General features: G+C 46.2%; 1 protein-coding gene across 1 annotated transcript in view; it reads left to right on the top strand.

Annotated features, from left to right (window-relative positions):
- CCDC60 (coiled-coil domain containing 60) overlaps positions 1-26,511 on the top strand; it is a 163,895-nt gene that overhangs the window by 118,490 nt on the left and 18,894 nt on the right. Inside the window, exons 4-8 of the mRNA XM_030292442.1 lie at positions 447-554; positions 8,081-8,188; positions 18,817-18,907; positions 19,620-19,626; positions 24,658-24,885. Coding sequence (XP_030148302.1) covers positions 447-554; positions 8,081-8,188; positions 18,817-18,907; positions 19,620-19,626; positions 24,658-24,885 — 542 coding nt within the window. The remainder of the gene's footprint in view (positions 1-446; positions 555-8,080; positions 8,189-18,816; positions 18,908-19,619; positions 19,627-24,657; positions 24,886-26,511) is intronic.

Below are 26,511 nucleotides of genomic sequence, written 5' to 3'. Positions count from 1 at the left end.
CATGGTTCATGGGTTCGAGTCCCGTATCGGGCTCTGTGCTGACGGCTCAGAGCCTGGAGCCTGCTTCGGATTCTGTGTCTCCCTCTCTCTCTGCCCCTCCCCCACTCATGCTCGGTCTCCCTCTGTCTCAAAAATAAATAAACATTAAAAAAAATTTTTTTTTAAAAAAAGAAGAAAACATGTCCCACCCCTGATCTATATTAATATACCATACCATTTCCCTACTTATCTTGTTTATTCTCTTTGCTCCTCCACCAGAATATGTGCTCCACAAGAGCAGGGGTTTTCCTATGATCTGTTCACGGGCTGCTTCTAGAAGCCTCATCTCTCGAGCCGGCCCATAGTAGGTGCCGATCATATCTGCCAAATAACCACTGGCAACAGAAGGAGGTGTTTAAAACGGCTGCTCACTGCTCACTCTGTTTCTCTTTCCGCTTCTCCTTCAGCACATACGACCAAGCCAAGGTTAGGAAGATGGGCGCTGGAGTCGTACTTCGCCCATTCACCCCCGTGCACAGCTGCATCATCTCATCCTCGCTACCCGAGGCTCACGTGTAAGTAGTCCCTTCTCTGGCTCATCTGCCTTGCTTGCTTTTCAGTTCAAGCCAACGGCTCAAAGAGCCAACAACGCATCGGAGGCTGCTGAGCTCGTCCTTTGTCCTCCTGAAAGGGACATAGAGCCTGCAGCCAGCGACGCTATCTGACGCGAAGAAATAACAGAAAGCAGACGTGTTGCTTTAGAGCTAAGTGGCAAATCCGCTGGGACTGAGCCATTCCATTCCTCACCGAGCCAGACGCTCTAATGTCAAATAGTTTGCAAAGCCTGATAAAATCTGTCTGTAGCTCTCAATGAGCGCGTGCAACAACATCTCAGCCCGGGCTCAGGGGACGCGTTTCCCCCAAAACTCAAGGAGCTATTTCCCAGAGAAGCACCTGTTGTCTCCTGACCCGAGGCATGAACTCATGATTGCGTGGTATAACAGGGGCTCATCAACCCTCCAAAGAACACCGTGGCTTCCTAAAACCTCGGCATCTTCTTCCCCTTGTGTCAATTCCAAAGAATTACAAACCCATGTTTTTCTCTTTTGCTAGTTAGCACTTTTCAACCGGAAGATTTGGGGCACAAAGACAGAAGCTTTTGATTCCAGGGCAGGGTTTCTCGACCTTGGCACTGCTGACCTTTGAGGACGAATAATTCTTTGTAGTGCAGGACTGACCTGTGCATTCCAAGGCGTTTGGGAGCATCCCTGGCCTCTATCCACTCGATACCAGTAGCGCCCCACCCTGGAGTTGTGACAACCAAAAATGTCTCTAGGCGTTAACAAATGTCCCCTGGGGGCAAAATCATGTCTACCCTCTTCACCACTCCCCCACATTAAGACCCACTGCTTCAGGGCAATGAAAATGGTGCAATGGATTGCAGACTCCTCTGTCTGCTTATCTGTCAAATATTTATTAAGTCCCTACCGTATGCATAAGTGATCACGGCATTACCAACTGCTCTGCAGGCAGATCTCACTCAGTTCTCTCAGCGGCCCTATTGTGCAGGTGTATTACTATCCCCTCTCTGCAGATGACAAAGCAGCCGAGAGGTGTGCTCCTCTGCCCAAGGTCACAGAGCTCAGCATGTCACTGGGCTGGACTTTTAAGCCACGTCTGTCTGACTTCACAGCCCAAACACGCATCACCATGCACTACACAGAAAGTGTATCTCAAAGCCTTGCCTTTGGGGAGCTCATGATATGTTTGGAGAGCCAGGTCTCGTACTCGAAGAATAAAACAACGCAAGAGAGAAACCATACCATGAGATGGCAGGAAAAAAATAAAATCATTAATAAGAGCACTTAGTTTATGGGTGGAAGATGCCACCATCACCACCCACCACCACCACCATCATCATCACCATCACCATCACCATCATCTCTCCCCAATATTCCAGCTTTTGATGAGCCCACTCTCAACTTTCCTCCGACTTCCCTTTGATTGATATTATGATTGGATTCTTGATAGACTTATTTGTTCAAGCACATTCCAACTGGAAACCTAAACTTGTGTTCTTAAAACATCTCCTTGCAGGAATAAGCTTTGTAATTTCTCATCGCATCCCTTGGAAACGTGCTTCTGCCCATCTGTCCCATGGACAAACCTTCTGAAACAGAATGGTGTAGATCAGTGGTTCTAAAGATTTCATTTGCTTGTGAATCCTCTGGGGATGGAGGTGCGGGTGATGTCTGGAAAATACCTATTTCTGGGGGCTCAGTCGGTTAAGCATCTGACTCTTGATTTCAGCTCAGGTCATCATCTCACGGTTTTTGAGCTCAAGCCCTACATTGGGCTCTGTGCCGATAGTGTGGAGACTACTTGGGGATTCTCTCTTTGCTCTCCCTCTCTCAAATAAGTAAACTTAGAAAAAAAAATTTTTTTTTTTAAAGAAAATGGATATTTCTGGGCCCCACCCTCAATTCATTTGGTCTGAACAAACTGAGGCTTATATCAACCTTGGAAGTAACTGGAGAGTTTCTTCATCATCTCCTTTCAATGCCAGATAAGGAAACTGAAGCCCAGAGAGGGGCAGAACCTGCCAAAATTCTTACAACAGGAATTCTGACCTCCTCACTCCTAAATCAGATCTTTATACCAAGTTCGTTAGGCCAGGATGATGAATATTATTATCATCACAGTACTTACTGTCGGTTTCTATTAAACTCTTTACCAGGGATCAGCAGACTTTGTCCTAAAGGGACAGACACTAACATTTTAGACTTTTCAGACCAGACGGTCTCTCTCGCAACGACTTAACTTGCCATTGCAGCTTTCGTGCAAAGCTGTGGCTGTGTTCCAATAAAGTTTTATTTGCAAAGAGACAGTACCCCTACTGGCCACAGTTTGCTAATGCTGTCCTCTTCTTCTCCTTGGCTGTTAAAAGGCTCTGGCTGCATTTGATGACTGTATCAGTAATTCATTGCTGTATTCCTGAACACCTCAAAATGGAGTTGCTCAAAACAGTAACCATTTTTTCGTTGCTCACAGTCTACAGGTCAGTTGGGTGGTTCTGCTGGTCCAGGTTGGCTTGGTTGATCCTGGCCAGGTTTGTGCATGCGTGTGCCCAGATGAAGGGTGAGCAGGAGGGCGGCCATCTAGGGTGGCCTCACGCGCAGGTCTATGGTTGACTAGTTGCCAAGGTGACAAGAGTGACTGGGCCACATGTCTCTCATCATGCAGCAGGCTAGCCCAGGCAGTCGGGAAGGGTTCCAAAAACAGGAGCCTGAGCACCAAAGTCTCTTGAGGCTTAGGCTCAGAATGGATACAATGACACATCCACAACATTCTATTGGCCATAGCATCAAGGACACAAGGACTGGGGGAAAGATTCCACCTCTTGATGGGGAAGATGCAAAGTCACGCCGGAAAGTGTGTAGATGCAGAGAGGGGCTTTTTTGTAACCAGTGTACCCAAAGGCATCAGGGCACGGAGTGTCTGATCAGTTCTCAAATCCTCAGTTGTCACATCAGCCAATGTGGATCAGAGCCGGCTGAGTCCCTTCCACCCAAAGTAGCTGATCCCAAAGCTGGCTGAATATTCTGAATTGGCCGTATGGGGATCAATTCAATCATGTCAAGGGAGACTTGATCTTTACGTATAAAAAGGTGGGGGGAATGGTCTCTAGGAATGAGAAAGAGCTCCTCCTTTCCTCTCTGGGATGATGGGCTGCCCCTCACAGCCTTCCGTAAGCAACTGTTCAGCAAGAGCAGTGCCTGTCACCTGTCCAGGTTTGTCCTTGGCAGTCAGCATGGGGTGCTTGAAACGGCTTTGTAGACATATTCTGATTTCTCTTAGGAAAAGCACCAAACGTTGTTCTCCTCTCAGGCACGTTTTCGCCCACTCGTATTCTGGGTGGTAGAACTGTTTCGATGGAGTGGGCTATCTGAGTGTGCTCATCTGGAGTTCTGAACGCAGGGATTTTAGAAGCAGGCTTTGTGCTCCCCTGTCCAGTGTTTTTGTCTATTGTGTCCCGCATTTAAGAAAAAAAATGGCCTCTCTTTTAAGTCGATAAAATCCAAGATAGTGTGCTATGACCTGACACACAGTCATTATGAGGAAGTACTGACTTGTTATCAAATATGTTTCTGGGGATCCTTTTTCTTTCTGTTTCTTCTTTCCAGTTGATTTTACCACATGTTAGATGAACAATCATCAGGTTTGAGGCGCTTTTTTTTTCATTAAGACTTTATTATACACACACACACACACACACACATATATATAATATATATATTTAGAGCAGTCTTAGGTTCAGAGAAAAAGTGAGAAGATACAGAGATCCCCACTATAATGCCTCCCCAATCCGTGCTCAGCTTCCCCCATTAATCAACATCCCTCACCGGAGGGGTACAGTTGTTACAGCCTATGAACTTACTTGGATATCATCCTCAACCAAAGTCCTCAGTTTACATTAGGGTTCCCTCCGTGTTGCACATTCTGTTGGTTTGGACAGATGATGTGTAATGAATGACATGTATACACCACTGTAGTGTCACACAGAGTATTCTCACTGCCCTAAAAATCCTCTGTGCTCTGCGTGACCCTTAGCAACTGCTGACCTTTTCACGGTCTCCATAGTTTTGCCTTTCCAAGAAGGTCATACAGTTGGAATCACAGACTATGTAGCCTTTTCAGATGGGCTTCTTTCACTTAGTGATATGCGTTTGAGGTCTCTTCATGTCTTTTCGTGGCTGGATGGCTCATTTCTTTTTAGCGCTGAATATTCTACTGTCCGGATGTATGTACCACAGATTACGTATCCCTCCACCTGCTAAAGGGCATCTTGGTTCTTTCCAAGTTTTGGCAATTGAATAAAGCTGCTCTATATAAATACCTTGTGCAGGTTTTTGAGAGGCACATTTTGTAAATACAGAATAAGGTCCAGACCCATTGGATGAAACCCTTATCCTGGTGAAAAGGGAGGGCTCTCCCCGGTAACAAGAGCACGAATATCATGGATGAGGCACAGATTCAGAAGCCAGACTGTCTGGGCTAAGATTCAAACTCTGCCATTGGCTGGCTGTTTTGAATTTGGACAAGTTATATGGCCTCAGTTTCCTTACCTGCCGAATAAGGATACTAATAGTACCTTCCTCACACGGTTGTTATAAGGATGACCTTAGTCAACGACAGTAACCTGCAGCGGACAAGACTCTGTGGCTTGTAGGCTCGTGGGCTAGAGAGAGAAGTAAACAGGTAGTTAGAACAAGGACTGGGAATGTAGGGGCAAAAAGATATGCTATAGAGATGGAATGCTTTAGGATGCTTGGAGACAGGCTAACCCAGACCTAGAGAAATCAAGGAAGGCTTCCTGATGGAGATGACAGAGAAGCCATCAGGAGCAGAGAACAGTCCCCGCCACCTCTCCTCACCCTCACTCTAGCAATTCCTGCCATTTTATAGATGAGGAAAGTGAGGCCCAGGAAAGTTAAGTAATTTAACCGAGAGCACATAGCTGGTAGGTGGCAAAGCTGGGATTTTAACTCAGGCAGCACCAAGTGAGAGAGGGGTGAGCCTGAGCAATGGAGCAGAATTCCACCAAGCTGCAGATGACAGAAGAGGGGAGACTCAAGGCCAGCGAGGTGGATAGGGGTCTCACAGATGACGGTGCATTAGTTTGCCAGGGCCACCAAAACAAAATGCTACAGACCGGGCAGCTTCAGCAGTAGAAATTTATTTTCTCATCATTCCAGAGGTCAGAAGTCCAAGATCAAGGTATTAGCAGAGGGTCGGTTTCTTCAGAGGCCTCCTTCTCCCTGCATCCTCACATGGTCTATCCTTCAAGCATGTGCGTCACTGGTGTCTCTGTGCGTCCAAATTTCCTCTTCTTACAGGAACACCACCGGATTAGGCCCCACCCTAACTTAGGGCCCCATTCTAACATAATCACCACTTCAAAAGCCTTATCTCCAAATACGGTCGTTCTGAGGTCCTAGGGGGTTGGGACTTCAACATGTGAATTTTGAAGGAGACACAATTCAGCCCAACACAGAGAGTGTAGGGAGTTTGCAGATTTTAAGCAAGGGAGGGAGGCATAGGGTCGGGTTCGTACCTGTTCTTGTCACTTGCAGAAATGAGTCTGATGCTCACATGCCCCACATCCCCCACCTATGACCAGGCAGGGCCCCACCTGGCCAATTAACTCCCTTTGCTCATCCCTTCCTCCCAGTCCCTGCCCCACACAACCCAAAGCCCAGGCTGGCAGGGGCTCTCTATGGTGAACAGAGGAGGAGGCATCTCCCTGGGCTTTCCACAAGTTTCTGGGTTATGGTGAGGGTGACGTGAGGTGCCAGGCACATGGCACAGCTAACTGCTGTTCTTGGCAAAATGCTGGAAGTGGCCCAGTGCTCAGAGCTGCCAAAAGGCACCTGTAGGGACCAAGATGGTGCTAAGGGGGGAAGACAGACAAGAACCGGAAGGCCTACGGGTCTGCAGGACCTTTCAATTAGAAACGAGGGAATAGCAGATGTTAGTAAATAAGGTAAGGAAACAAAGAAAGCGGGGAGGAAGGGCTCCAGAGAAGAAGAAAGGATAGCTGCTGACCACGGTCTTCTAAGACCTGGTGGGCATGGCCACCCTGGAGGCAGTGAAGGGTGAGGTAGTGGGGGATGTTTCCCTTCAAGCTGAGAGAAACGGACGTTTCTCAAGGGATTCACCGGGACAGCCATGGGTCAGCTCTGTACTTGGGCCCTACCTTCTGCACTGGTGCCTTCCTGGAAGCAGAGAGGGTGGATCCCTCCTTGCCACTCTGCACATCAGACCCGGGAACCCTGGGGATTATTGATCAAGATCAACCTCAGAGAAGAGCAATTACACAGGTTCATAATGGAGGCATCTCACCCATTAGCGTAAGAGGATAGATGATGCAGGGAGGTGGTGGCTGGTCGGGACTCCACCTTGTTTCCAGGAACAAATGCAGGCAGCAGGTTAACCCCCTCCTGACCTCACTCCCAGGGCGACCACCACTTTGGCTCGGGCAGCACTTTGGACAGAGCTGGGGCCCACGGAAGCACAGTCTCTGGGGTTAAACAGACAGCTGGCTTCAGAACCTCACCAAACCCCAGGAGTATGGCCTTGAGCAACTTCCTTCCCCTGAGTCCCTCACCTGCAAAGAAGACACAATAACAGTACCCTCCCTCTAAGGGTTGTTGAGAGCACTGGATGAGATGCTCAGATCCCATCTCTGTCACTAAAAGCTGCGTGACCTACAGCAAAGTGATTGTACCTCTCCAAGCCTCAGTTTCCTCTTCTCTAAAATGGGGACAATGATTCATAACCTTCTCTGAAATGGGGACAATGATTCATACCCTCGCAAGTTGTTGGAGGATTTAAATAATGTGTGTAAAGTGCCCTAGTCAAAGGCTAGCTCATTATAATACAAGATGTCACCCCAAATCAGGAAATACAGGTTAGACATACTTTTATACAGTGTTTTAGTTACATTTTCTAATAACATGTTCAGTGTGGTTTTCTTCAACATCCAGCTACAGTTTCAGGCCAAGGACCCATAAATTTAAAACAACGGGCCCAACTGTTAGTCTGGGGGGAGGAGGAAGATTACAATAAATCCAGTTTCCTTGTGTTCCCAGCCTTCTTTGACATTCTTAGTGTATTTATTATACTTTTATCAGGTGAAGAGGTAGAGATATCTGTAGGATATGAATGTCCTTCAACCCACTTGTTTGCCTGAGTCAAGACCTCTAGTGGTGGGACCCCATCCATTGTTTCCCCAATCCTACATGAAAACCCCCCCATAACCAGCCTAGGGTCATCTTACATCAAATCACAGCTCTGACACCTGCTAGCCCAGCAACCTGGTAAAAGTTCCTTCATTTCTCTGAGCCTCACATTCCTCATCTGTAACATGAGCCCGTGAATATCTTCATGGGCCCACTGCAAAGGCTCGATGAGATGAGGTATGGAAAACACTTACCGTGCCTCTCTAACTGGAAGCCAGCACAACTGTCTCTGTGTCCATTATGGTGAAGGATGCAGTTCCAGCAGGATCCCACTGTGCACCCCTCTTCTGTCTTTGCAGGGAGCCCCTCTTCCGCCAGCTCTGTGCCCTCCACTGGCTCCTGGAGGCCCTGACTATCGACCACGCCCACCATACTATGAAGCCTGTGATCACCTGCTGGAATCCAAAGTAGGTCTCAGCCTTTCAACCTGCCGAAACTAGCAGCAGGTTGTGCAGTAGGGGAGGGCCTCCTATCTGTTCTTCCCCTCCTCTTGCTACTTTTGGTGGGTGGGTTGCTTTAGGAGTTTTCCGATGTGCTCTGTGTGGCCAAGACAGGGGTGAGCTCGGAGCCAGGGCATACAGGCCATACAGGCTTGTGGGAGCCAACGGTGTGCATATCCTCCCAGAAAGTCTCCCCACCTCCACATTCACTAAAGTCACATTGGACGCTTGAATCAACCAGCCATGCTGTGAGTGTTGACACCATAGGGACTGGCCAGCTAGACCAGCACACCACTGGTTGCACAGCCAGGCTTCTCCCCACCGCTCTTCTTGGACCATGTCTCCCCAACACTATACTTTTTTTTTTAAGGTTTTTAAAATAAAGTTTACTTATTTTGAGAGAGAGAGAGCACCCGCACACAAGTGGGGAAGGGGCAGAGAGAGACAGGGGGAGAGGGAGAATCCCAAGCAGGCTCCACATTGTCAGCATGGAGCCCAACATGGGGTTTGAACCCACGAACCATGAGCTGAGCCTCATGAGCTGAGCACGAACCATTCAGCTCATGACCTGAGCTGAAATCAAGAGCTGGATGCTTAACCTACGGAGCCACCCAGGCGCTCCTCCCCAACACTATTCTTTATTTGCTGCTCTTCCTTTTCACTTTGTTCTTTTCTTTTCTTAAGGTTTTGTTTGTTTGAACATATATTGGTGTGGCTGCTTCTCCACTTGGATCCAAGGGAATACTCAGCGCTCAGGTCCTGAGCAGCTGGGCTGAAGCTCTGTGCCTGTGGTCTAGCCTGAGCAAGTGTTAGGTGTGTCCCCACCAGAGGGGAGGCTCATGCAAAAGCCTTGAGGCCACTACGCAGGAACTGCATTGCATACAAGGCAGAACAAGGAACAGGCAGGCAGGAAGGCATCGGTTCTTTAAAGAGAGGCATGCAGTCTCCAAGAATGAGGAAAAAGGGAGGACTCCCTGACTTAAGGAATTGGGAGTCGCTTTGTGAAAGTCCCATGCTGAGTGAAATAAAATAGTTCCCCGTCCTCCATAAGTGGGAACCCATCACTCCCGCCCCAATGAACTAATATGGCCTCTTTCTCACAGTCCCACCCCGCCTCCCCGCCCCGCCACCAAGGTGAATTCAGAATTCAGACTCCGTTCTCTTCCTGAATCTTAATAACTCCTTCCTCCTGAAGGTGTTTACCACCCACTCCCAAACCCCCTCCCTCCCTACCCCTGCCCTAATTCATCTCATGCACCAGCGCCCAGATAAACTAACATCAAATACAACCAGAAATATAAATCATGCACCTATAGACTGGGAACTCCAATTGATTCCATGTTTGGGGTTGGGATGAACTGAAAACTGTAATTTCCCTTAATGCTCTGGTTTATAACCTTTATTTTTTTAAGCAGCAGAAATCCCCCCCCCTTTTTTTAATGGAAACCCCGATAGTATAAAACAAATTTGTCAAAATGGAGCTTCTACACGAAGCAGGCGGTTGGAGACCGAAGGGATCTAGGGCCCCTCCAACTCTCTCCCATCCCCCACAAAGTACCCCAGGTATTTCCAAAATATCTCTGTGGTTCACAGAATTTGTTTGAAAACCACAGTCTTAAGCCATTTCCCACACATTATTTTTCCTAGAGGAATCCTCTTTTAAAGATCTGAGGTATGTCCTTCCTCCTTCCAGACCTTTCTAATGTCTTCCCCTTACTAATAGACTTACTTTTAAAAAAAAAAAAAAACAGAATTGGAATCATACTCTAAATATTATCTTGTACATCTTTCTATTTTTCCCTTTAAAGTGTCTTATGGACATCTTTCCATGGGACATACAAAGTTTCCACATTCTTTTGACAGTTTCCATCATCCTGTAAACAGAATACCATCCTTCAATAAAGAAATGGTTACCTATGGTCTATGGTATGGGTGGACCATAAATTAGATAACCACTTCTCTATCGAGGGACACTAAGGTGGTTTCAAGTTTTTGCCATTTCAAACAGTACTGCGCAGAACATACCTCGTACATACATTTTGTACCCAGTTGAAAATATTTCTGTTGGCTAGATTCTGAGAAATGGAATTTCTGGGTCAAAGCAACATCTAATTTTTTTCACAGTTGATTGCTTAGATTCTAAGAAAAAACACCCTCGGCCAGTGGACTTCTAATAGCATTTCATGTCCCCCGAGCAAGCTACGAGCCACAATAATTTCGCCTCCAACATTTGGGCATCCATTCTCCCAAACTGAGGCAAGAACATACTGTAGGCTTTGGCTTGAGAAGATAAAAAAGGAACATCTTCATTTCCTTTGCTTGGTTTTAGAAATGTGCCCAGAAATGTGACCCAGAATGTGCCCAGAAATGAGCCCAAATGGTTGTCTGCGGTTAAAAAAAAAAAAAAAAAAGAATGGTCACGTTAGGAGCAGTGGAGGCTCTACCTGTGACTTGTCAGGGCAGAATTCCATCAGGGATCCATGGATATCGAGCTCTATCAGAGCAGAACATGAACCAGACCAGCCTGACAGAAAAATACATCCAGAAAGATCCCTACGGGAAGTCAGAGTATTTGCTGGGGCTTGTTTTTTCCAGTGAACCATTTGATCCTGATGGTGATTTTAGTTTGGGGTCAGTGGTATGCTGGTAAATGTGTAATAAACAGAACAGTTCTCCAAGAAGGAAAAGCCATGCCAATATCCATGGTGGGCATAGTCCAGCCAAGGCTGATTTCAGGCTTACCAATGTGATGCCATTGAACCTGGGGCCGGGAACACGTTCAGTTCAGAACACGTTCAATTCTTGTGAGTCAGCATGAGCCAACTCCAGCACACCGTTTTTGGGGGTTGATTTTTTTTAAAAATATATGAATCTGAGGGTGGGGGCTGGGCAGGGGGTTAGGTTTCCTAAAAAGTGCCAGAAAATCTTTTTAGTTAGCAAGAAAGGAGAAGGATGTTTTCTCTTTAATGCCTAATCCCTATTTATGATGTTTCATCCTGATACCATAATTCAAATTTCCCCAAATCTTCAAATGCATTTTTTAGAGCCCAGAAGAATTAAGAGTGAGTAGGAACAAGCACATGGATGAGTTCAGGCTCTGCCACTTAGTAGCTATGTGACTTTGGTTGCTTAACATCTCTGGGCCTCTGTTATTTCATCCATCATATGGGTTCCTGCGGGCCTCAGAAGAATTATTGTGAGCATCAAGCAAGATAAAGAACGTAGAGCATTTATCCCAATGACTGAGAGCACAGCCAAATGATAGCTACTCAAGATTAAAATCCCCATTTCAAAGAGCAGTTGGCTGTATGATTATCAATACCATTGAGACCCAAGGCAAGGAAAGAAAGAAACTTCTGAGCAGAGTTTTACCAACAAATGAGATCCATGTCACTGGAAGAATGAACAAACATACAGACAGACAGAAAAAAAGCTAAGCAAGGTCAACCAAAATCTGGTTGCAAAAATAAGCAATCGCGGAATGACCCCAAGAGAGAAACACCAAACCTCTAGTTCTCCTGACTGTGTTTTCTAAGTTTCCACCATCAAGCAGCCAGCATCTCCTGCTATTCAAGCATCTGAAACACAAACCCTGAGCCCTGACACCCACCTTGCATTTTCCAAAAGGAAACATCCATCATCGGGGACCTGCAGGTCCCAGAGGTTTCTCTTCTATTAGGCATGATGATGGCTGTAGATCAAATCCTGCCCTCTTATGGATTTTATAGCAAGAAAGTGGGATGGTTCAATACCTTAACATGGGCTTTCTCCAGGCAGCAAACTTTTGCTAATTGGCAGCTCCCGTGCTGCAAGCAGAAGATGATCTTTGTTAATTGCAGGGAGATCCCATATTTGGCTGGAATTGGTGGATGGTTGGGTGAATGGACAGATGACAGATTCTAGGATGTCACATGAGTTGCGTCTGAGTCTCCCCTTTCCTTAGCGGGGTCAGGGAAGGCCTTCCCAATTTCATCATGTGACAGTTCACACACATTATCATTTCCCAGCATCCTCATTAATCCCACAGCCAGCAGGAGAGTTTATTTCAATTGACAAGGTGATTGGGTCCACGAGAGAGCAGACACCGAGCTTTCAATAACAAACATGCTGATTACCCTTCTCTCAGAGACGCAGGCCTCTATTTTGGCAAAGTAAGACTTATTTTATATATAAAGGTACCCCAAATCTTTATCCAAACCCTCGGGACCAGCTGTGTTCAGAATTGCTTTTTTTTTTTTTCTCTCTCTCTCTCTTTGGCATTTTAGAAAGGAAATATGGGGCAAACACCATAGAAAACATCACACACACACACACACACACACACACACACACACACACACACACCGAGAGGACAGGGTAGCCAACTATCATCCAACACTGTATTTCTGCAGGAATAAAAAAAAAAAAAGAATGAATATTTACACTAAGTGTATAATAAAGATAAACAAAGGCCATCATTAGCCTACCATCAGTTCAGGTCATGTTTTGCTGCCAAATAAGCTATTTAAAAACCTTTTTTAAGTTTATTTTGAGAGAGAGAGAGAGAGAGAGAGAGAGAGAGAGAGAATCCCAAGCAGGCTCATCAGTATCAGTGCAGAGCCCGATGAGGGGCTCAAACCCACAGACTGTCAGAAGCTTAACCAACTGAACCACCCATGTGCCCCTAAAAAATTTTAAGTTTATTTATTTATTTCGAGAGAGAGAGAGCTAGAAAAAGCAGGGGAGGGAGGGAGAGAGAGAGACAGAGGTAGAGACAGAGACAGACAGAGAATCCCAAGCACGCTCTGTGCTGGGCAGAACCCGACACAGGGCTTGATCTCAGAACTGTGAGATCATGACCTGAGCCAAAACCAAAAGTTGGATGCTTAACCAACTGAGCCACCCAGGTGCCCCAACATTTTTCTAGTTTTCAACACCCTTTGGATTTTGGAATTGGATAAGGGTTGTAACCCTGTGTTGGTATTATTTTTTTCTAGAAATTAACTTTCCAAAGACTGACTAGAAAGGAATGGGCCTTTACAGAGAAGCAGCCAAGATGAGATAGATGCAAGCAACCATTACAAACCTTAGTGCCACTTTTCCCCAACTCCATTCACCCCACCCCCTGCTAGTGGGAACTACAGGGAACTACATCTTCCCTAGTTCCCGTGGGAAAGAAATGGGCACACCCCTGGCCAAGCAGGGGAGTAAAGAGTTCCTGATTTACCTTCCAGGCAGGGTACAGCATACACCATGGGGTGAAGGTGTGAGGAGCTGTCCCCTGGACACACTCAAGCAGCACAATCATCTATGTCTTATTGCCTAGGACTGTCCCACTCTTAATCGGGGAGTCCAGGTGGGTATAATCCTGACTTTCATAAAGAAAGTCCAGACACTCGGGGCGCCTAGGTGGCTCAGTTGGCTAAGCATCTGACTTCAGCTCAGGTCATGATCTCACAGTTCGTGAGTTCAAGCCCCGAATCGGGCTCTGTGCTGACAGCTCAGAGCCTGGAGCCTGCTTCGGATTCTGTGTCTCCCTCTCTCTCTGCCCCTCCCCCACTCACACTCTGTCTCTGTCTCTCTCTCAAAAATAGATAAACATTTAAAAAATTTTTTAAAAAGAAAAAGAAAAAAAGAAAGTCCTCACACTCAAGGGCTGGGCTGCCCAGGCACGAAGAACCTGCTGTTCCTTTAGAAAAACATGGAAGGCTAAAAGGCAACCACACTTTGATGTTTCAAATATGACACAGGCTCCTAAATCTACCTACTGTGTTATAATGAAAATAGCTGGCACCTGGGTGCTTCCGATGTCAAGCACTGCTCTGAGTACTTTACATCATTTGAGCCTCATTCTAACTGACAGATGAGGAAACTGAGGCACAGAAGATTTAAGTAACTTGCTCAGAATTGCATAGCTAGTAAAAGCTAGGTCAGAATTTGAATTCCGGTAACCCAGCGGGCCCAGCACACGTGCTTAACCACTAAATGGCAGGTTCCTCTGTTCCTAGCTAAAGCCCCAAAGTCCTCAATTAATGTAGGGCACGGTCTGGTGTCAAAAAGCAAAAAGAAAAATTTATTGCAAAGTAATATTTGTCAGGGGGCGTCCAGGATACAAAAGGGACTGCAGCTTACCAAGATGATGTGATATGTGCGTGTGTCATTTTCTTTTAAGAAACAACAAAAAAAGGCCATTCTATACTTATGGCTTTGGTATTTAACTTAACATATGGGAACCGTCTCTCCATATTGGAACCACTTTTAATGACTGTGGAGTTTATCAACATATTTAACCAAGTCCTGTAAGAACTTTAAGTCTTTGCCAGATCGTCAATCTTGTGGGGGGAAAAATGCAGCATCATTCTGAAGAACATGCAAAAATAGCAGTTATTACATTTAAGTTGTTTTTCCCTTGTCATGTGCGCCCCTACCCCACCCCGGAAACTCTCATGTTCCTGAAGCCTGCTGTTTTCAGGCACTACTGGGGATACAGCAGTGAAGGAAGCAGGTAACATCTCTGTTTTCTGCAGCTTTAGGGGAGCAGATAATAAACATGCAACAATCAAGATGCCGTGAGATAGCACCAAGGGTCACAAAGAAATTGACAGGGTGATGTGACAGTGGCAGGTTGGGGGTGACTTTTAAATTGGGTCATCCGGGAAAGACTCACTCGGGAGGTGACATTTGAGTGAAATCTTGGATTTCACCTGCTCTCCCCTCTGCACTGATTTAATTGCAAAATGCCTCCCCTGCTTTACTCAAGAGGACATCTCTGCAGGAGTAGGGGACCTTGGCAGGATGATGGGAGCACCTGTCACTAGGGAGGCGACCTGCCTGGGAGATCCTGGGAGCTCTGATCTCTGTCCCCTCCTTCCCTGGTGCACAATCAGCAGTTACCGCCGATCTCCAAACTCAGTCATGGACTCGTGAATGCATTCTAAACCGGTCAACAGACTTTCCACTCTGAGAAGTAGGTGTTTTACCCCACATGACGGTTCGCAAAGGCTGAGTGAAGTATTTGAGAAAACCACTCTGATGGCCGCTGTGGAGAGATTTCAAGTGACACACTAGGAACAAAATGTGCTTGGTGGGTATAGTTAAATGAGATGCGACGGGGCTCAACGCTTTTGTCCCTTGATTGCTAGCAAATCGGATCCCCCAGAAAGCTTCAGCAAGGGGAAATTATGGTCTGAAAATCGTAGCAGATTTGCCCCTATGGATCTGCCCTAGTGCCTCGTTCCCCACCATCAGCCCCTCCTCCAAGCCACACTTAGACCGCTGTCGACAAAAGCATACTGTTAAGAGTTTAACTGTGTTCAGTTCTCTGTACAAGGCACCCCGCCAAGCCCCTAACAAGCCCCAAATTTCATCTTCACAGCAATCCTCTGACATAACTAATATTATTCCCTCCATTTTACAGATGAGGACACTGAGGCTCAGAGAGGCTAAGTAACTTACACAAAGACACGCCTCGGAAGGAGGGCAGGCACAGGACTCGAACATCCAGGCCACCTGACTCTTAAACCCACTGTTAACCACCAGCATGCACTGCTTTCCCGGTCCTATTGCTCAGAGAGACTTGCCTGAGGTCACACAAACAGTAGATCAGGGACATCAATTAGGTAAACTAAATTAAGCTGCCGGAATGAACAACCCTAAAATCTCAAAAGCTTAATGCAACACAAGTGCATTTCCTGGGCGTCCTACGTGTCATCAACATAGGGCTGTGCTCCTTAGTCGCTCAAGGACCCAGGCTGACAGGAGCTCCTTGTCAACATAAGCTTCCACCATCAACTCGGCAGCAGAGGGAATCTGCCTTGAGGGCTGGCCCTTAAAACATCCACCCTAAACGCCACATTCAATTGCATTTATTTATTTATTTATTTATTTATTTAAATATGAAATTTATGGTAAAAAAAAAAAACAAAACAAGGTTAATCGCTTTTAAACAAAGCAAGTCACAGCACTACCCCTGTCCTCAAGGAGCCGGAAAGACCTGGGACTATTTGGTAAACAGCACTAATGACCACCCCACCAAGCCTTGGGAAGGACGGACTGTCAACTGGCTGTGCCCATCTCAGACAAGGTGTGCAGCCAGCCCCCTGTGGACAAAGAAACACAGGTGGTTTACTTCTTTTCTTGCCCCTGTTTGATCTTCCTTTTTTTGGTTTATTTGCTACTGAGAATGAAACATCAGAGAGACTGATTCTGTCTAACCAGGGCCCTTTCTTTATCAGTGGCTTTGCACGAGCAAGGGCGCAAGGGCTGTTTAAGATCTCTGGGAGCCTCGCTGCATTTTTAACTCATTTACCTGCTGCCTGGAGTTGCAATAGATTTCGGGTCATCTAGGAAGTCAGCGTTAACAGAAAGCCTCCCCATCTTCCCGATCGGGCTTGAATATTTAAGATTTTGAAAGCTTGGCTGGGACCAGATTTAATTTTGAAAGGGGAAGGGGGTTGCTTTTGAACTTCAAGAAGAAGGCTGGAGGCACAGCAGGAGCTGCGTTAGTGAAAGGAAGGAGCCCCAAAGCCCTGTGGTCTTGAAAGAAACGCTCCAAAGCAGAAACTGCTAAAGCTTCCAGTTGGTGCGCCTTAAATCAGACTTCAAAAGCGCCGCTAGTTTAAATATTGTTTATAGGACTGAAGTATTGCTGCTCCTTCCTCTGGCTGGATTTTAAATATTCCCTAATTTGATTACTCGGGGGAGAAGCAGGCAGAACCAACGTTAAATGAGCTTCACTGTTAATTATTCAGAGGGCTTTTTATTGTGTAATCAAACATAAAGTCTTACAAAAAGCTTGAAGGCACATTCTCACCCCGCCCCACCCTCCCCAGCCTGACTTCCACCTTGGCGCCTACGTATGTTTCTTGGGTTGTGGCTGTGGGCTGATAAATATTCAGCAAAGTCCTGCCAGGGAGGAGGGCACACCTCCCCCCCACCCCCCCCCCCAGCCCCTGCTCCACATCTGGGCTGGTAAAAGCCTTCGATTCCACTACCCAGAGCCTTGTGCCATGAGAAGCCCGTCTTATGCAAGTTTGAGCTTGATCACCCTTTACCTCCTATATCTGAGTATCTCCCACCTCCCTCATCAGCGCTCAGCAGCCCCTGAGAAGTCTAGACCCTTGTCAGTGCCTCCCGTCATCAACCTGGTCTGGCCACCTCAATTCCTCAAGTCCCTGCTCTATACTAGATGACAGCCAGCCAAATGATTTAAAGGATGCCAGCCATCCAAAATCCTTTCTGCAGAGAAAAAGGAGATAAAGAAAGGGATGGGTGGATGGGTGGACGGATGGATGGATGGATGGATGGATGGACGGATGGACGGATGGACGGAAAGGGAAATCAGTGCGTTAATCAATCATTGGTTGATAGGTAGAAGGAATTGAAAGAGCACACACTGAGTCTTCCTGCTTGTTTATCAACAGAGATCCACTGTCCTGTAGCCCCAAGTCCAAAATCCAAAAGGCTCTGGAAACAATTTTTCCATAACTCATTCTGCAGCAAGCTTTGACATGAACCAAACTGACTTGGTGGCACAATCTGACTTGAAGTTATTTACAGGTCTTTAGCCCACCTAGAGTATTCATATATGTCACTGCAGAAATAGTAATGTGTCTGGTTACAGGATGCTGTCCCAGTCCCCGCTTCTGGAAGGATTACGTTAACATATGGCACAGGCAGCATATATCCTTCCCAAAATGCCAACGTGGCAACACATCTGGTCCCATGGGTTTCAGATGAGGGATTACGGGCACAGCACCAACAAAACCTGCTGGAGGCTCAGTCTCATAACCAGAAAGTTCCCAACCCCTGAGGGGAGGAACCAGGATTTAGGGTACCCCAAGTTTAGTTAACTGGGGAATGGTGGTGCTTTAAGAAAAGGAATAGAAAAATTGCAGTGGAAAATTAGGTACAGGGCCCCACAGGGACCCATCAAGTGACAGTCATTAGTTTCACTGTAAATCTGAACCTGGGTGAGTGACCTGAGCACCCTCGCCCCCGTTTGTTTTCTCATCTGTAAAATGGGGTGACAATGACTGCATCGCAAGGTTTTACTGAGACAATTCAGTGAGAAAGCATCTTGCACATAGCATCGTACAGAGTTCTGCTCAATACGCTCCAAACCAGTGATTTTCATTGTGCAAAAACCTGCCCCCACAACCTCTCCACAGGCCCCCTCAGTTATACTCTCTCCATGCTACTCACAAGTGCCCCTCATGGTAGGATTCTTGGACACCACCGCAGGCAGAGATTCAGAAATGAACATGCCTTTCAGTTCACCCCCCAGGAGTAGCTGCAGACTTGCCCTGGAGTTTAGGAGAGGACCCAAGTCCAATTCGCAAACAGATGCAGAATGAATACAAATACATTCACCTCCCTCAGCCCCACCTCGTAAGTGGTGGTCTCTCCTAACCTCAATTTTCACTGGCAGGACCCAGCTATGGAGGACTGTGCCTCTCACTTCTTCACGCAAACGTGGGGGGAGCGGTGGGGGGGGGGAAGAAACCGTAACAGAGAACAGCCACCATGCATCATCCATTCATTGCATTTCCTAGAAGAACTTGTAGTAAAACCGAGGCTCTGGGAACGGAAAACTCATTAAGCTGTTTCTCACTCAGGGACCCGGGTGGAAGCAAGAGCACAATAAAAAAAATCAATAAGGACAAGTCCATGGGACAGAGGTGGGAGCACTTCGTGACAGCGCCTAAGGTAACTACCAGCACACGACGCTCTGGTCTGGCTACCAGCCCCGACTTGCATTGGGAGCGTTTTTTGCCAGTCTCTTCTCTGATGGGATTTTTTTTTTTTTCTAGTTGGTTCTCTGAGTGAAGAGAAATCAGAACCACATGCTGTTGGATGGTTTTTGTAAATTTTAATTAAAACGGCTATCTGGGGATTACGGGAGACATGACATTTGGCCAGAAACCACTTCACGGGAAAGGGGAGGAGCAGCTGCGGAGCTGTTCAATTACATGTCACCGGAAGGAAATGGACTCACCTCACTCCATGTTTTTAATCAATACCAGTCATTTCTCTCTCGATCTCTCACTCTCTTTTCAACTCAGCCAGAAAATAAGAAGTAGGTGATTCAACAGATAGGGTGTTCTACAAACAAGAACGCACATTTACCACCAAGGGAACATCGAGAGGTCTATTCTTTTCACTCAAAACTATTCCAAACCCAAAGCTTCCCAAATTCATCTACCCAACAAACAAGCACTGTAAAGTAATAACGACAAGAGGTAATATTTATTTAAGTTTATTTATTTATTTATTTGGGGGGGAGGGGGCACGTGAGTGCACATAAGTGGGGGAGGGTTAGAGAGGGAGAGAGAGAATCCCAAGCAGGCTCTGAGTCATCAGCACAGAGCCCAGTGTGGGGCTCGAACCCACGAACCGTGAGATCATGACCTGAACAGAGATCAAGAGTCAGGTATACAACTGACTGAGCCACCCAGGCACCCTGACAAGAGGTAATATTTAGATAAGTAAAGGTAGTTGAAAGAGCAGGCACCTAGAATGTTTCCTACACCTGTGCCCTTCCCCACAATATGAGAATAATGTTCATCCCTGCCTACTTCACAATGTTAGTAAAGAACCTCAGGAAACACCATGCCAACTCACTTTGAAAGGGGTAGGGAGGCCTGGGTGGCTCGGTTGGTTAAGTGTCCAACTTTAGCTCAGGTCATGATCTCACGGTTCGTGGGTTCGAGCCCCACATCGGGCTCTGCACTGACAGCTCAGAGCCTGGAGCCTGCTTTGGATTCTGTGTCTCCCTCTCTCTCTCTGCCCCTCCCCCACTTGTGCGCTCGCTCGCTCTCAAAAATAAATAAGACATTAACATAAATTTAAAAAAAAGAAAGTGGTAAAATGTTGATAATTATTGTGGTTATATAATTTTTAATTTTTTTGACATTTATTTATTTTTGAGAGACAGAGAGAGCACAAGCAGGGGAGAGGCCGAGAGAGAGGGAGACACAGAATCTCAAGCGGCTCCAGGCTCTAAACTGTCAGCACAGAGCCTGACACGGGACTTGAACCCAGAAACTGTGAGATCGTGACCTGAGCTGAAGTCGGACGCTTAACTGACTGAGCCGCCCAGGCGCCCCATGGTTATATAATTTTTAGAAGCCACTTTTTAACATAATTGCAATGGGCCAGGTTCTATGCTGAGGAAATGCTTTGGGTACATTAGCCAGCTCTGCCCCAGGAGGCACAATTCTAATCCCCAGCTGGGAGAGGAGGAAGTTGAGGCTCAGAGAGGCTAAGTGACTTGCATGAGGTCATACAACCGGGTAATGGCAGAGCGAAGAGTCAATCCTGGGTCTGTTCATGAAACACTGTTTATTAAACACTGAGCTCGTCAAATGCATGTCCTCCATTGTGTCACGATTATAATTGCCCCTCATGAAGAGTTGCACTATTTTCTTTTTCTTTCATCAGGGTGTGCCTAGATCTGAGAAGTAGAAGCCTTTATTTTTTATCACAGAAAGTTGCTATGGAGACACTGTGTACATCTGTCTCCAGAGATGCACAGAAAGAGCAGCAGGAACCACAAACCTTAAAAAAAAAAAAATGTCCTCCAGGAATATTCATGACAAAAATTGCAACAGGGGACAGTAAATCACCACACTGGAACTCTCACAAAATTGAATTCCCTAGGAAATTTATAGGTCACACTCCAGGCTGAAGTGTGGTCCATTCTGAGGACAAGGGAGCACTGGATTAGGAGTCAGGAGACCTAGCTTAGCCACGGTGACCCGGTTCACTGTGTGGCTTCAGACAAGTCCTTTCCTGTCTCTTGACTTCAGTTTCTGTGTCTCTAAAATGAGAGCTTTGAAAGAGGGGCTGCAATCAATTCCCACAGCAACTGATATTCTTCTGTGTGTTTAGAGCTTGTCAGTGCCAAGATCATGTTTGTGTAAGAACCAGGCAAACTGGGTATATGAAAAAAATCTGGATGGGTGTAAGCATTAGGGAGTGGTGAGGTCTGTGGCAAACAGGGATATGCCTACTCAGCTAAAGGGAAGAACTTCTGCCCAGCTCTAGCCATTTTGCCATGTGAGAATGGAAGTCTGGGGCTTATCATTTTTCAGAGAGACTAATAACCTAGGTTGCTATATAAAAACCTCCCCAATTTGTAAAATTCCGGGCAGTTAATCATGTCCCCACCCCCCCCACCCCACCCCCCCATGGGCCGCCAGTTTGAAACCCTTTGCTTCTGAAAAAGTATAAGGAATCACTCAGGGAAATCTTTTCCTTTGTTGCCAAAAGCAGTCCCTACTGAGGTGGAACACAGCAGCTGGTTAACACTGCTCCTGAGTGAAATATAAAAAATAGGGAAGAAGCATTTGGGGATTTAAGTCAATTCAGACAGAGTCAGTTCAATAAAGGGTAAGCAAGATGCTGAAACTGCCTGTCACATGTTCCCCCCACATTTTATTTCTCTGCCACTCTCAATTAATCAGAAGTGTCAGCCCTTCACTTCGGATTTCCTGGCTGAGGTTGTTAATTGAATTTTAATTAATGGCAACTTTAGGAGCACAAAATGAAATCCTAGCCCAAGGAAGATCCACACGGAGCTCTGGATGCAGAAAGCTCCTTGAGACCACCCCAGTCTATTCTCTTTGTTTTGTAAATAAAGAAACTGAGGCAAGGCTGTGGCTTGCTCAAGGCCCCTCTGAGGGTCGTCCCCCTCCCCCCACCCCGCCCCGGATCCAGGTCCAGTGCTCATTGCCAGACTCCAGGCTGCCCCTGGGACACGATGTGTCCGGCCTTCATAAATGATGTTGATCTAAAGAGTCTGGTTTCCAGAGCCAGGAATTCATATTGTGCCAGAGGAGACCGGATGAGGTGACTTCCACATATATTATCCCCAGTTGCAATGTCAGGACAAAGGGGATGCTGTGTCAAGCTCCTGATTGGACAAAGGAGAGAACATGCCCCCTTGGAGATCTGGGTAAACCCACCTTCTTCTTCCCCTGTGCAACCAGGAAGACCCTCCCCTCTTCCCAGGGTGGGGGGCGAAGTTCCACCTGTACTCATAGCCCCACAAGGCAGCCACCAAAAAATTACTTCTGCCCACATGCCGTGGACTCCATGATACGAATCCTGAGGGACACAACTCTCTCCACCCTGTTAGATATTTATTAGATGTTGGTGTGGCCTCAGTGCTGTCTCTTCTTCCTATCTGCTTTCCGAAGGCATCAAACACTATGAGTCTGATTGAAAGATGACCTCAGTCTTCCCTGCAGGAGCATTCATTTTAAAAGTTCGTAAATTAAAAAAAAAAACAAAACATAAATACATAAATAAATAAATGTTCTCAAATAAAACTGTTTCCATTCATCGAGCATAAACTATAGCCCAGGGCGCTATTGAGCTCTTACCCTGGAGCAGCTGAGGACCTACTGTGTCCCACTGTAAACCTGGTATTTTCATCAGCATGGGATCAGGGGAATTTTCAATGCCACTGAGAAAAGAGCATTGCTTAAAGTATTTTCAAGCAAGGCCCAATAATTAGCATCGGTGTTGACCTGACCTGGATTTGAATCCCGGCTCTGCCACATGCTAGCTGTGTGTGACCTTGGGCCAGTTAGAAACCCTCTGGAAGACTTGGGCCATGAGTTAAATGAAGACAGGACCCTGCACAGTAGATTCAGAAGTGACATCAATCATGCAAGCAGGTGAACACACACACATACGTGTGCACACACACACACCGGTAACCCATCCTGTCTGACTCCTTTCCTCCCAAAAGTCCACATTTCCCTTACAGGGCTTTCTCTACCTACCCCTTACTACCTTCGAGGGCTTGTCACTTAGACCCTTCTGTCCACCACAACCATGGCTCTCCTTCCTCCCACAACGAGTGCTATCTCATCAGACAAATCTGCTTCCCCAATATCCCACTTCCTAAACGTCAGCTATAGAATTTTCTCCATCCTACATTCTTCAGAAGATTCCAGCAAACACAAATCTTCATTGTTGGAGGGCCTGGCGTCAACTCAGTGGAACAAGAAATTGATACATGCAATGTGGGGTCAAACCAAGAGGTAGCTGGAGAAATGAGACCCATCCTCCCACAGTTTAAAAATCAACTCTGATGGGGGCGCCTGGGTGGCTCAGTCGGTTAAGCGTCCGACTTCCGCTCAGGTCACGATCTCGCGGTCCGTGAGTTCGAGCCCCGCGTCCGGCTCTGGGCTGACGGCCTGGAGCCTGCTTCTGGTTCTGTGTCTCCCTCTCTCTCTGCCCCTCCCCCGTTCGTGCTCTGTCTCACTGTGTCTCAAAAATAAATAAACATTAAAAAAATTAAAAAAAAAATCAACTCTGATGATTATTACAAAAGAAAAGTCAAAAGCTCTTCTGGTCCCCGGTAATATCATTAGAATATGCGTTTGGCTTCTTGCGGTGACTACGTGGACAACCATGGCACTCACTGAACAGAGTAAGTCCCATAATGTTTGCTTCAAATAATACACATTTTAGGGGTGTCTGGGTGGCTCAGCCAGTTAAGTGTCTGACTTCAACTCAGATCATGATCTTGTGGTTTGTGAGTTCAAGCCCCATGTTGGGCTCTCTGCTGACAGCTCAGAGCCTGGAGCCTGTTTCAGATTCTGTGTCTCCCTCTCTCTCTCTTCTCTCTCTCTCCTCTCTCTCTCTCTCTAAAATACATTTTAAAAAACTTTTTTAAATAAAAAGATTAAAAAGGGCGCCTGAAAAAAAAAAAAAAAAAAAAAAAAAAAACCTGGGTGGCTTGGTCGGTTAAGCGTCCGACTTCGGCTCAGGTCATATCTCACAGTCCGTGAGTTCGAGCCCCGTCGGGCTCTGTGCTGACAGCTCAGAGCCTGGAGCCTGTTTCAGATTCTGTGTCTCCTTCTCTGTCTGCCCCTCCCCTGTTCATGCTCTGTCTCTCTCTGTCTCAAAAATAAATAAATGTTAAAAAAAAAACAATTTAAAAAAAAAAGGGCGCCTGGTGGCTTAGTGGGTTAAGTGTCCAACTTTGGTTCAGGTCATGATCTCACGGTTTGTGAGTTCAAGCCCCGTGTCGGGCTCTGTGCTGATAGCTCAGAGCCTGGAGCTTGCTTGGATTCTGTGTCTCCTTCACTCTCTGCCCATCTCCCGCTCACATTTTGTCTCTTTCTCTCTCTCTCTCTCAAAAAAACATTAAAAAAAAATCTTTAAAAAAAAATTAAAAAAATCATACACATTTTAAACTATCTTGATTTGTGACAGATCCAGGATACGTCTCATGGTGTTCAGAAAGAGCCAAAAGAATTCACATTCAGAGCCAGGTTTTCACTTTTTCTTTCTTTCTTTTCTTCTTTCCTTCCCTCCCTCCTTTATTCTTCTCTCTCCCTTCTTTCCACCCTCCTTCCTCTCTCCTTCCTTCCATCATTCTGTCCTCCCTCCCTTCTTTCTGAGACCCCTCTCTCTTCTCTCTTTTTCTTCAGACCAAGAAATTCAAATTCCTATACTGCGTGTCACCAACCGCAAGCCAAGCCGGCGAGGCTCCACCCTCAGTCTGTCTCGGACCAGTGGGGGATCATCCCCCCAGAGCAGTATGATGTCCATGAACCCCGGCTCAGACGAGCCCCAGAGTGTGATCACCCAGGCAACAGGCAGCAAGGACATTGAGGACAATGAATCCTCTTCGACCAAGCCTGACGAAGAACCTCTCCATATCAGTAAGTCGTACCTGAGATCTGAACAATCTGCCTGGACTCTTTGCCTTGAAGCTAGACATCAAGAACCCCTCCTACTCCACCTCCACCCCCATTCAGTTAAAAGAGACACAGGGGTCTCCTAGCCCTGTTCAATTTCCTCAGTCCCCTTTGCTTTTCCCCAGGGGAGACTGGAAATATACTCTGTACCTTGGGTTACTCTGAGCAATTTCTCCTCGAGAGACAGTCCATGGTCATCAATTGCTCCTTTTAAATTTCTAATAATTATAGGGGCGCCTGGGTGGCTCAGTCGGTTGAGCGTCCGGCTTCGGCTCAGGTCATTATCTCACGGTTTGTGAGTTCGAGCCCCGTGTTGGGCTCTGTGCTGACAGCTCAGAGCCTGCTTGGGATTCTGTGTCTCCCTCTCTCTGTTCCTCCCCTGCTCGCACTCTGTCTCTGTTTCTCTCTCAAAAATAAATAGACATTAAAAAAAATTTTTAAATCCTAATAATTATATTTTATTGAGCCCAACTTATATAAAATGTTGTCACTTCAGCATGAAATCAATATAAAATTATTAATGAGATATTTCACATTTTTCATACTAAGTTTTTGAAATGCAGCATTGACTTTTTAAAATAACTTTATGGAGGTATAATTTGCATACCATAAAATTCACTCTTTTTAAATGTACAATTCAATGACTGTTAGTCAATTTACAGAGTTGTGCAACTATTATCATAATCTAGTTTTAGAACATTTCAATCAAACCAAAAGAAAACCTCATATCCATTGGCAGTCTCTCTCCTTTGCCACCCCATGGCTCTAGGCAACCACAAATCTACTTTCTGTCTCTAGGGATTTGTCTTTTCCAAGTATGTTATATATGGAAGTTGTATCCCTCTGTGACACTTGTCCCCTCCTCCCCCTGCTCTGGAAGATGCATTTTCAGTGGTTCACAATCTGGGGGACACAGGTGCTTTAGAAAATCTATTAAAAACTAGGAGTCCTCTCTCCATAAGAAAATTTATACACACATATATACATAGTTTTGCATACTCTTTTAGGTATGGACTTCCAGCCTATGGACTTCCACCAGATAGAATCGCAACTAGATTCCATAAGTCATGCAAAAAAAATTATTCTCAGAACTTTCTGAGTTGAGCTTGTATAGTGAAAGGAGATAGGAAAGAAGGGATTTATGCACAAAGATAGAGAGAATAGAAGAGAAAAAGAAAGGATCATGAACGAGCTGGCCAATGCAAAACTATGGGCTCTGGTGCATGGACCCCTTCCCACCACATCTCCTGTGTCCCCTCAGTGGCGCCCAAGCGGAGGCCTGTCTTCTTAGCCAGTGTTCTTTCAGACCATCTAGAATGCCTGTGGCAACCAATGCTGGGCTGGGCTAGGCTGAGCTGAAAAGAACTGGGTGTAGGATAGTTTCAAGGAGGTTGAGTAAGAGGTCAAGGTAGACCAGAAAGCCTGACCGAGGCCCTAATCATCAAAACAAAGAATGGACACAAGGACAAAGCATCCAGTAAGTGGTCAGGACTCAGAGTAATGACTGCCAATGAGAAAAATTCCCACCCTTGTCAACAGGGTGAAAGCCATGAAAATCCATGAAAGGCTCCGAGCCCTGAAAAGCTGTTT

Source organism: Lynx canadensis, chromosome D3 (genome assembly GCF_007474595.2).
Source record: "Lynx canadensis isolate LIC74 chromosome D3, mLynCan4.pri.v2, whole genome shotgun sequence".
Taxonomy (NCBI): Eukaryota; Metazoa; Chordata; class Mammalia; order Carnivora; family Felidae; genus Lynx; species Lynx canadensis.
Note: the sequence above shows the minus strand (reverse complement) of the source record. Positions and strands in the feature narration are given on the sequence as shown.